Source organism: Myotis davidii, unplaced genomic scaffold (assembly GCF_000327345.1).
Source record: "Myotis davidii unplaced genomic scaffold, ASM32734v1 scaffold1844, whole genome shotgun sequence".
Classification (NCBI taxonomy): domain Eukaryota; kingdom Metazoa; phylum Chordata; class Mammalia; order Chiroptera; family Vespertilionidae; genus Myotis; species Myotis davidii.
The window spans coordinates 103,859-116,061 of record NW_006294716.1 but is presented as its reverse complement, the minus strand read 5'-3'; the positions used below and the strand labels follow the sequence as shown (position 1 = coordinate 116,061).

The window sequence follows — 12,203 nt, the reverse complement described above, 5'->3', positions numbered from 1 at the left end:
GTGGGGCCTGGCGCGCCCCGGGCAGGACTCCTGCTCTGGCACTGACCCAGAGCTCCGTGGGGTTGGCCGCCCTCAGGCCTGCACGGCCTTCTGCTCACCCAAGGGTCCTGCGGCACCCCGGCCGGAGGCTTGCCGGGGGCACCCTGCTTCCTCCCTCACTAAACCTCCACAGGCCCAGCCGGGCTGGCGACTGCTTTCGAGGACCCGAACTCGATACCCAGCATGGCCAAGTTCATTTCATCTTGGACCCCTTTTGAAAGACTTATTCGATCCTGAGGAAAATACACTGAGTAGAAGCTTCTACGGTCGTCATCTCTCCCCTTCGTGCTCCCTCGAGGCCCCACACTCGCTCCCGCCCCAATCCCTCGTGTCCTGAGGAGTCCTCAGAAGTCTGGAAGGGGGTGCCCCCTCCCCCCTCCCCCGGGGCCCCTGGTCAAAGCAAAGGCTCCTCCTGCAGGGAGGCCGGGCGGGGGCCTGCGGGGCGCCTGCTCACCCTCCAGGATGGGGTTGGCCTCCAGCACCTGCTGCTCGATCCAGGAGTGCTGGCCGCTGACCGTGGCCAGGAACTGCAGGACGAGCTTGGTGGTCTCCGTCTTCCCGGCCCCGGACTCGCCACTGCAGACGTAGAGGGGGTTAGTCGATAGAAAAGGAGATTTTCCGCCCCTCAACTCTCTGGCCACGCCCAGGCCTGCTTCCTGGGCAGTCTGAACAGAGCCCCCCAGGCCCTCGCCCTGGGTGCAGACGTCCATGCTGCGGGGTTACGGGGTGCGGTCTCTCACCCTCTCCCCGCGAGCCCTGCGGGCAGGCCCGATTTGGTTCCAGAGTCACGGGCACAGCAATTTTTTTCCTGAGAATATTTTCCTGAATTTTTCTAAAATGTTCATAGTGAATATATATTAATTTCATGGTGGTGAGAAATGAAAATTAGTTTTTAAAATTACTTAGGACATTTAATTAAGTCAGAAAACATACTGTGTCTGGCACATAGCAAACACTCAAATTTGTAGCCATTAATATTACTGCTCCGGCCAAGGCTGGGATGTTACTTTTGTGTCCATTATTCTTTACTGTGGACACTGTCAGGCATTACAAATGGAGCAGAGGGGTGCGATGTCTGCTGACTGCGGCCACAGCGCCGGCAGCGGCCAGTCAGGCCTGCCCTGTCTCGTGACCCCACGGGCCCCTGCACGGTGCAGTTTGCACGATAAACGCCCACAATCCCGTTTTCAGCTTCAGCCTCTGGCCAATTTTGTTTCCCCTCTTGTACTATTTTGAAGCGAATCCCAGACAAATATTGTTTCACTTGAAAATATTAATTTTTAAAAAAGTTTTGCTATGCCAGTCAAATCAGTCAGCTCCCAGAGCTCCGGCCAAATCAGACGGAGAGGCAGGGGCAGGGGCAGGGGCAGGGGCAGGGGCAGGGGCAGGGGCAGGGGCAGGGGCAGGGGCAGGGGCAGGGGCAGGGGCAGGGGCAGGGGCAGGGGCAGGGGCAGGGGCAGGGGCAGGGGCAGGGGCAGGGGCAGGGGCAGGGGCAGGGGCAGGGGCAGGGGCAGGGGCAGGGGCAGGGGCAGGGGCAGGGGCAGGGGCAGGGGCAGGGGCAGGCGCAGGCACAGGGGCAGGGGCAGGGGCAGTCTGACTGACTGGCTGAGTGTCCATGCAAAGAGTGGGAGTCCGGTACTCCACCCTCCTTTCAGGCACTGAGTGCTGGAGGAAGGTGAGGCCGTGAGCCTTGCAGCCAGCCATGGCCCCTGCCCCCAGTCTAGGGGCAGATTGGCAAAGCCTGAGGGAGGTCAGAGTGAGACAGACCAGTGAGACAGCATGAGTGGGACAGGGAAACTGAGGCAGAGAGCTGAACCAAACCGGCAGAGCGATGCACAGCAGATGCAGTAGGCCCCTCCCTAGAGGTAACCTCGAGGCCTCAGTGTAATTCAGTTCCAGATGCAGAAAAACAGCAAAACCAGGTGAGTGACACCAGGACCAGCTGTGCTGACTGAGGACCCCCTGCCCTTACACTGACCCCCGGTGGAGACCATGCCCTGGGGAGCCCACCTGGAAACAGATGAGTGTTCTATGAAGACCCTCCCTGGGGACCTCCCCTAAGATTCCCGCCTGCAAGAGAGAGATAAAAGCTTCAAGACAAAGGGCCCAGAGCTCTCCCCAGGGACAGCACCCACCTTCCCTTCCCGCCTCTCCCCACAGGTGAACATCTCCTAACTCTAGGGGACCTCACGGGCTTGCAGCCAGGGCAGCAACGGACAACAGCAGCGCACCACAGGCTAATCCCTGAGCTTCTGCCCAAGGCCCCCTCTTCTCAGGCTTCCCGGAGACCGAGGGCACCCCAGCCTGGGCGTCCGTGTTGCTTCTTCTATGCTAAGCCCTCCCTGTCCCACTGTCCGGGCTTTCTAAATGCTGCCTCGCGACTGGACTCCGGTTGTGAGATCTTTCCCGCATGAAGTCTAGGCCCACACGCTACTGGCCGGCCCCAGGCAGACCGCTCAGGGCCAGGCCCCTTTCTGGTAACAAGAACACCAGCTCCTGGCACAGAAACCCTCTCACTGGGGAAGTGGACATTCCCCCCCCCCCTTCCTTTCCAGAGCCCAGGGTCTCAGTCCCCTGCTTGATGGCTGTGTGTCCCTGGAAAGGGGTCTCACCCTCTCTGGTTGTAGGTTTCCAACAGTAGAACAGGAATAGCATGTCGGTCAGAGTTGCTGGCAACATGAAGCATGAGAGCCTGTGCTACCGGATTCGTTCTGGTGCTGCTCCAACCTCTCCTCCCCTGAGAGCTTGGCTGGTCTGCCCCTCCACCTCCCGCCTGGGTCCCGTCTCTCTCTCCTATTTTCCTGCAGTGCTTTTCGTCAAAGCTCCTATGACCTTCTGGAAACACCTGCTTATTTATTGCCTGTCTGTCTGTCTCCCTTCTCCAAGATGGAAGCTCCTTGAGGCAGGGATGGTGACCCTTTCCTTGCTGTGGTCTCTCCACCTTAGGATGGGGAGGCATAGGTGGAGCACAACAGCACCTCTGATGAGTGAGTGCATGAATGAGTAGTGAATGAATGAGGGAGGGAGTGAACTAATGAGTAGTGAATGAATGAGTGAATGAATGAGTGAGGGAATGAGTGAGTGAGTGAGTGAGTGAAACAACTAGAGCACCAGGCAGTGTGTCTTGGAGCCAAGTCCCCCTCCTCCTTGCTGTCCCCTTGCCCTCCCTTGCCTGGGTGCCAGAGGGCCTGTGCAGGAAGCAGAGGTGGGCAACGACTCTCTGAATCAGGTTGGGTCCTGGACTGGAGGGACACATCCCTTCTGAGCCCAGTGCCTGGAGGGCTACCGCTGCTGCCCTGTGCTCACCTGAGGCCTGCCCTGAGTTCTGTTGTTTTTAGTGAGACCTCACCTGTTTGACCACAGCCCCAAATGCCTATGCTACATTCCATTTCTCAAAGAGCCATCCCATCTGTCCTGTCTCAGGAAATAGTCGCTGGGGGTGGGGACACGCTAGGCCCTGGAGATGCCCTGGGAGAGCAGGTTCGGGAGGAAGAAAGGATGGAAGGAGGTGAGGATTAGCAATAAATGAAAGAAAGAAAGAAAGAAAGAAAGAAAGAAAGAAAGAAAGAAAGGAAGGAAGGAAGGAAGGAAGGAAGGAAGGAAGGGAGGGAGGAAGGGAGGGAGGAAGGGAGGGAGGTAGACAGGCTTGGAAAGACTTAGGGCAGAGGGGCAGCAGGGGCCAGATGCCTGAGGGCTCATGGGCTTTGGGGGAGGATGTCGGCAGCTGAACACAGCCCCTAAGTCACACACTGTCTGTGGGAGAGGGTCCTTTACAAGACGCTCAGAGGAGTGCCTGGCCCTCTGGCCTGTCCCAGGAACGTGGCGGCCGCCCACCTGATAATGCAGCACTGGTCCCTCTTGTTCCTCTTCATGTTGAAGTAGCAGCTGTTGGCGATGGCGAAGACATGCGGCGGCAGCTCGCCCATGTGGCAGCTGTAGTACAGCTGCACCTGCTCCCGCGTGTAGAGCGGCAGCACCTGGAACGGGTTCACGGCCACCAGGATGGAGCCCATGTATGTCTGGGGAAGGAGCAGGAGGTCAGTGCTCTCCGCCCGAGGGCTAGCACTTGGGGGAGGGGGGCGGGTGTCGGGGGGAGGGGTCTGATTCTGGCAGGAAACAAGACACTCAGCTGCTCAGTCCTTCCTCTGAAGAGGCAGGTGTTCACCGTGACTGAGGGCTCCCAGGCGGGGTGCATTCACAGGAGGGCTGAGTGAGGCAGTCACTGTTAACGTTTACCACCCTACTGGGTAGTTAGAAGCTGGATAAAAACGGGCTGGACATATGAGGTAGTGTCCCGTCTCCCACAGGGCCCCTGTGAGGCGGTCAGCAATGTCAGCCCCCACTAATCCCTGCGACCCGTTTAAGGACCGCTTGCTCATGTGCAACCCCACGTGCCCTACCTGCCCCCTGGGGGTGGGACAGGGCAGCCGCCTCTACAAGTCACATGATCATCCCTCTTAGTCTTTGTTTTAGGAATGGAGAGGCTAAGCCAGCTTCCTGTGAGGACGGTGACAGCCAGAGAGAAGGCAGCTCGCCCCTGCTCTCAGACCAGGAGCTCCCACATATCTTCAGGCAGAGGGGCTCAAGAGCCCCGTGCCCCTCCCCAGGACCACCTCCTGGTCTTCGCTTGGCCCTCCCCCATTCATGGCCCTGCTCACTCCCCACTCTTCTAGGCACCCCAGAAGAAGAGCCGATTGAGCCACATCTCCCTGTGACCGGCCAGGGGTGCAGGGACGTCCCGGCCACGCCCACTCAGGCAGGGCTGGCGTGGATTTGGGACGCTGCTGGTCCTGGGAAAGCCTGCCCTGCTGGGTGGACCTCTGCCCACGCCAGACCGGGAAAAGGGCCCGCATCAGTGCACCCCTCCTGGTGTGACAAGCTCCCTGGACAGAAGCCAGGCTGGCCGCATGGACTGTCTGCACAGCCGAGGAGGGGCCTCGCAGGTGACTGTGCCAGCCGTGACCTCGGCTCACTGGGCCATGAGCAGACCTTCTGCTACACCCACTGAGCTCCTGCAGTGCCCAGCGCTGTGCTGTCTGTGCCCTCGGAAACATCATCACCATCTTGCACTCAGGGAGCAGAGGTGGGGAAAGGTCATGTGCCTGCCCCCGCCGCACGGTGAGGACCTGGGCCGTGGGGATGGACCCGGCTGTGCTTCTCTCCGCCCGGAAGCCAGCATGTGGGGATGGAGCCCCGTGGGGAGCCCGCGCGGCACGGGGACTCACGTAGATCTTGTGCTGCTGGTAGCGGATCAGGAGGTTGTGCACCATGCCCGCCTCATTCAGGTCCCCCAGGTGGATCATGTCGTCCACACCCTCGGCCGAGTTGGGGTGCATGGGACTGAGGGTGCCGAGGTTCTCTGCCTGGACCCAGTGTTCCTGGAAGGAAGGGCAGACCACCCTGAGGCACCCTCCGCGTGGCCACTACCTGTCCACTTTCTCAGCCAGCCAGCCGCCTCGCCACCAGCTCCCGCAGGTCAGCCTGTCGTCCAGGCCAAGAAACCCCTGGGACCGCACCAGGTCAGCCTGGCTGGGGCCCGCGGGCCTGGGGCAGGGTCAGCGTGCAGCTGGGGCTAGGGGCGAGTTTCAGACCAGGGTCAGAGCAGCTGTGATTGGGTGAGGGCAGGCGGCAGCGGGGAGCCTCACAGATTGCTGGAATAACTGTGAGTGAAAGTGCTGTTCACTCCATAACGTCATCTTGCAAACAGAGAGGCGACTGCTAACACGCGACCCGCTTCCCTAGGAGGGGCCACAGGGATCTGCTGGGAAGCCACGCTCCTGCCACCCGCCCATGGAGGCTGCGGAGTCAGCTCCCATCTTCCCAGCTCAGCGCCCCTGCCCCCACTCTCCACCACAGCCCGGCCCACGCCTTCCTGCTCCCTAATTGTCCCGGTTTTCCACCTGCCGACCACCTCCCACTTTTCCATTATGGGACCGTCCCCCAGCCAGCCAGCCCGTCCCGTGGGCGGCGGGCTCCCCGCGGGCTCCCCGCCACCCAGGCCTCACTTGGACTCTGGAACTTCCGTGGGAGCTGCACCCAGGAGAGGGGCTCAGAGCCGGGCAGCCCTGAGAGGAAGAGCAGGCACACTGACCTTGCCCTCGTCATCTTCAACCAGGGTCCGGCCGGGCTTTGTTTCTTTGATGACACCCCCGATGGCAATGTTGGTTTTGCTGGCAGAGGTGGGGTTCAGCCACACATGGTCACCCTAGGAGGAGGGAGAACACTGGGCTGGACCCTGCTTCACCTCCCCTTCTGCTCCAGACTTCCCTGCCTGGTGTGTCCCCTCCACTGAGCACTCCCAGGCGGCTGGGGCTGTCTCCCCTGCACCCGCCTGCTCCTCCCCGTCTCCCGCCCTCTCCTCCTGGTCACTCAGGCCAGCACAGTGGCGGAAGTGCTGCAGAAGTGTCCCTGGCCAGCTGGGTTCTGAGAGAAGGACAAGCGGATTTGCAGGATGCAGGCTTCGCCCTGGGAGCAGCCGGGAAGCACCAAGCCCATTGGCTGGGAGAAGTGAAGACAAAAACCTCACTAGGTTTCTGCTGGCCTGCAGCACGGCCTGGGCCCACACACACCTCCCTGTGAGCCACAAAAGCTCACCCATTCAAGGAAGAGTAATGCAAAGGGACAGCAGAGGTCTGCTGGCAAGGACGCTGACATCCACAGGAGGGATGGAGCCGGTGAGTCACACCAGGGAAAACAAACAAGCGAACAGAACTGCCGCAGAGCAGTGGGGAGTTGTGACCAAGTATCTCATTTTGATTTCCAAACCCTTACTGAGGTGCAGACCAGAAGCAAAAACTGAGGTGGTGAGACAGCTTACAGGATAAAGCTTCAGCTGGCAGAGCTCAAGACAGAAATGGAGGAAAAGAATAAACACAGGTCAGAAATGACGGCAAGGTTGGGAACACACCAGGGGACAGACTAGCACTGCGGAAGCGGTAACGTCACAGAAGATCGTGCAAACAATAGCATAAGGAGCCACTTGACAGTGGAGGAGCGGCCATCCTGGAGGAGCGGCCTCCCCCACCTCACTGCCCAGGCCTCTGGGGGGGAAGCAGGCAGCGTGCCTGCGGGCGGCCCAGCAGCTGGCAGCCGAAGAACTGTGTGCGGGACACCAGGGAGCAGACAGGAGGCCCGGACTGAGCGTGAAACGGCGGCGTCTAGAACCGGCGTCGCTCCGTGAGCGTCTGCGCCTGGGAACGCCTCCTGCCAGGCACGGACAGGCCCTGTCAGCAGTCCGCACGCGGGCCTGGGCTCCTGGTCAGAACACTGTCTGGCTTCTGCCCGAATCAGTGCTTCCTGAACAGCTATTCTTATTGATCTCAATAAAGGCTTGTTTTGTCTCACTTTGGCCTTCTATTTTTAGGTTAACTACAGGAACAAGAAAAGTGAGCAAATGACATAGAAATTTTAAAAGATTAGGATCAGGAAGAAAAGAATAGATATGGGAGACAGCAAAAATACAGGTAATTGGAATGCCTAAAGAAGAAAACTAGAAAAAGAAAGAGAAATATTATTTAAGGATATAATTTAAGAAAACTTTCCAGAAATTAAAGCCTTGAATCTACAGATTGAAAACAAACCAGCTACCAGGAAATAATGACAAAGAAAAATAAACTGAGACATATACTAATAACGGTTATTTGACTTTAGAAATAAAGAAATAATTTTGGGGGGAGGGTAGGCAGAAGAGAAGATCAATTCATGTATAAGGAGAAAATTTAGGACAAATTCAGATCCTATATGAGGGCCAAGTAACTGCTTCAAAGATCTCAAGAAAAGAGCAATCCACCGGTTAGAATGGCTGCTGTCAACAGCCCAGAAAACAACGCACATCGGTAAGGATGTGGAGAAAGTGGGACCGTGGTGCTCTGTTGGTGGGAACGACATCGGTGCCGTTACTGGGGAACACAGTATGGAGGGCTCCTTAAATAATCAAAATAGAGCTACCTCGTGATCCAGCAATTCCACTTTTAGGAATGTATCCAAAAGATTTCAAAACAGGATCTCAATTAATAGTTGTCACCCATGTTCACTGTGGTCTTATCGTTCACAATAGTCAATAAGTGGGAGCAACCAAATGTTCCTTGGCAGTTGCACAGATAAGCCACATGGCATGTACACATAGTGCGACATCACGCAGCCTTAGAAAGGCGTTCCTGTCAGACGCTGCAGTGTGGGTGGGTCTCAAGGACATTATGCCAAGCAAAATAAGCCAATCACAAAAGGAAAAATACTGTATGATTCCACTCGTTTGGAGCTTCTACAGGAGTCACCATCATGGAAACAGAAAACCGGTAAGGCTGAGGGGGGACAGTAGGTGCAATGGGTATTGTGGTTCAGTTTTGCAAGATGAAGAAGTTCTTAGATCTGTTGCACAATGTGAATGTACTTAACACTACTGAACCTGATGCTTAAAATGGTTAAGATATTAAATTTGGTATTATGTGTTTTTACCACAATAGAAAAAAGAAATCTAATAGTTTTTTACCCAAATTGTCATTCCAGTATAAAGGTAACAAACATTTTTGAAGAGGCAGTATTATTCCCATAAGCCTTCTGGCAAAAACAAGTAGGTGACAGACTTCAATGACCGGTAGAGAGGATGAAAATTAGATCCACACCCACACACATGGTCAGGAAGTTTCAAAATACTTGGACAAAGAGAAGACCATAACAGTTTTCAGAGAGCAAAGAACAAGTTTTATACAAAGGCTCAAGAGTCAGGATGGCGCTAGGTTTCTCAACAGCAGTGCCAGATGACGACGTGGAGCAAATGTTTCCAAATTCTCAGGGAAAAGGATGCCCAGAATGGAATCTTATGCCCAGTGACGTCCGAGGAGAACGAACACGCTTTTAGACGTGCAAGTTGGTGCAAACATTTGCCTGCTCGGTACCTTTCCTCGGGAGGCAGGTCTAGGACTTGCTAGTCAAAACCAGGAGGAAGAAAGCCCTCGGGGCCAGGAAGATGGGCTACGTGGAAGGGGAGCAGAAAGGGAGGTTCGGTGGCTAGGAAGGACACCCGGGAGGACAGGGTGCTCAGAGACAGATGGGACCAGGCGACACTGCGGCTCGGCCCCTCCGGGAGAGCTTCCATCCCCAGGATGAAGCTGACCGAACTCCCCATGAATCCAACATTTTGAAAGGTGATAAACATATCTGGGAGAAAGTTGGGGTGAACGTTGTGATAAATACATAGAAAACGAAGCAGATGAGGGGAAAGGACAATTGTGGAGCCTAGCAAAGGAAAGAGCAAGTTCTTAGAGTGCACTGCGTGGCTCACTGAGAGCAGCATATACTTACTAGCAGGTAACACAAGTAAACTGTGCGGAGGGTTTAGCAAGGCCTGGAGGATGGAGTGGTGGATAGTGTCTATGTGAGTGCAAGGGATGGGGCTCTGGGAGAGGAGCTACGACCTGTTTGCATGTGGAAAGTCAGTAAGAGATGATGAGTTTCTGAAACCAGAAACTCAAGGAGCGCTGTAGTATGATCGCTCCCTAAAAGGAAAGATCAGAGAACCCCGGGAGGGTTGCCTGTGGTCACCTCGGGGAAGAGGAAGCGGGGCTGACTCTTTAAACGGGGTGCCTCAGCGACTTCATAGGAATAATCGCTGGAATGACCAGAGCAGCAAGGAGCAGTTGCGACAGGTGGGGAGGGCCAGCGTGAGCGACACACCACTCAGTGAATTGGCGAGCTGACAGTCTCCGAGTCTTAGGAAAAGCTTTCTGCAGCAGATGGAGCTCCAGTGGGGATCTAGCGGTGGCAGCCAGAACAGCTGGCGAGTCACCAAAGCAAGCAGGGTAACCGTCCACGGCAGACAGGCTTTCACAGCAAAACCGATCGGAACCAGAGATGAGAGAGAGACCACTTGCATCAGACTGAGCCATGCGGGCCAAGCTGGCACGGGACTGCTGTTCACTCCCTGCGGACCAAGCTCTGCCGGAAGCCGGAGAAGCCGCAGGAAGGAGAGAGCACCTTCGCAGGAAGGAGAGAGAGCACCTTCGAAGGCTCCAGCGGCAGGGAAGGCAGCCGGCAGAAGAGCTGGCCGTGAAAGGAGCGAATGAGAACCAGCAGCAGCACTCAGCTGCAAACCAAGTTAAGTCCTTGCTGAGATTCAAGAAGCAGAGGCTGAGCTGCAGAACCAGACGCTCCGTCGCCTTCATTGCTTCCGTGGGCCATGCCGCGCGCTGCACACAGAGCAGCCCAGACAGAGTCCCCTGAGGGAACCAAGAGCTTCCTGGAGGCTGCTCCTCAGAGGCCTCCGGCTGCCTCCGGTGCGCAGGCCTGAGCCCGTCTGAAGCTGGGCCTGCGCCTCCTACCTGCCCCACCGCCATTCTTTCTCTTCCTGTGGTGGGAGAGCGGCCCGGTGATGGCTCTGTGCCTGGAGGGGCCACGCAGGAGCCTCCTTAGCTGGGCCTGCGCCTCCTACCTGCCCCACCGCCCCCCGCCCCGCAGGGCCTGGCCATTTGTTAAGGCATGTTTTCTGTTTGATTTTTTTAATCTTTGTGAGAGTTTATTTGAACCCAGCGGAGGGAGCAGCATCTCAAAGGCCTGGAGAATAGGTTGGGCGGTGAGTTCTGACTGAGGGTAGGAATGAGGATTTTCCATCAAGCTCAGCAAGAGTCTACGCTTCATGGGTCGGGGACTGTGCCCACCCAGCAGAGAGGCACTCTGAATTTCAAAATATTTCCATCCGGCCTTGTCCACTGCAGCGTCCCAGGCACGCAGGTATGAAGCCATCCGTAGTTCTCATTTGGATGGAAAATGAGCTCTCACTAAAGTGACTAAAAACCAGAGAGCCCGTGTGTTCGACAGTGGTGGACTGAGGGCCAGAGAGTGGAGAGGCATGGCTAAGGGCGCACAGCCAGCGAAGGGAGCCGCTGGAGCCTGGCGAAGTGTGCAAATCAGTTTTCTCCAACTCAAATCCCATCTTAACTAACCCCTTCCCCAACAATTTTTTTGTTAAAAACGTTTCTTTTTCAGACTAATTTTTTTATTTTGGTTCTATATAGTATTTTTGATGCTGGTTATGAAAACAGTTTGTAACTCGTCTTCCTACAAACCATATTTTTTTACCATATTTTTTTAGTATACTCGTCGACGACTGAAAAAGAACATTTTGTGAAAATGAGTATACACGTTTCTGCCGGGGAAGGGGTTAAACTAGAAAGTTCACTGGCCGAGGGGGCCCACTGCTAATTGCTTAAAAAACTCTTTCCATGAAGTAGTTATTGGGCGTGCTTGAATTTTTTTAATAATTGAGATTAAATATTAAAGCCTTTTATGGACTGAACTGCATCACCCCCATATCGATATGTTGGAGCCTTAACCCCTAACGTAACTGTATTTGGACACAGGGCCCTTAAAGAGGTAATTCAAGTTAAATGAGGTCAAAAGGGGGGCCCTAACTCAGTAGGATCAGGTCCTCATAAGAAGAGGAAGAGATACCAGATCTCTCTGTCTTCCTCTCTGTCTATATATATATCCCTATCCCTATCTCTCCCTCTCTCTCTCTCTCTCTCTCTCTCTCTCTATATATATATGTGTGTGTGTGTGTATACATATATATGTATCTCTCTCTCTCTCTCTATATATATATATACACATATATATATGTATATGTATATATATCCCTATCCCTATCTCTCTCTCCTTCTCTCTCTCTCTCTCTCTCTCTCTCTCCCCCTCTCTGAGCACACAGAAGGAAGGCCATGTCGCACAGGGAGGAGGCGGGGGTCTGCAGCCAGGTGGTGAGGTCTCCCCACACACCAGCCCTGGGTGTCCTGACCACGCCCGTGAGGAACGGGTTCCTGTTGTCCAGGCTCCATTCCGCCCAGCAGGCTAATGAATAGACAGCCCCTTTGAAGTCAGACACCTGCTTCTACCGCGCCGCCCCCGCCCGCCCCCCGCACCCCATTCCGTGAGGCTATGACCTTGGGTAGGTCGCGAAGCCTCTGAGCTTCAGGCTCCTGGCCTGTGAGGACCTGTGAGCGCGCCCACGGGCCGGGCCGGGGCGTGGGCACGGGGAGGAGCCACTGGCACTGAGCGCGGGAGGCGCGGGGAAATGCGCTCAGCAAGGCCTCCCTCGAGCCGCCTGGGTCAGCAGGAGGCGGTGCAGGCGCCCATGCCCCTCCTCTCCGGGAGCTGGGGTGGAGGGGACAGGCACC

General features: G+C 55.9%; 1 protein-coding gene across 1 annotated transcript in view; it reads right to left on the bottom strand.

The window, feature by feature from the left end:
* MYO7B (myosin VIIB) overlaps positions 1 to 12,203 on the bottom strand; it is an 81,747-nt gene that overhangs the window by 68,745 nt on the left and 799 nt on the right. The window contains 4 exon segments of the mRNA XM_015567482.1: positions 494 to 615; positions 3,874 to 4,058; positions 5,265 to 5,417; positions 6,131 to 6,244. Coding sequence (XP_015422968.1) covers positions 494 to 615; positions 3,874 to 4,058; positions 5,265 to 5,417; positions 6,131 to 6,244 — 574 coding nt within the window.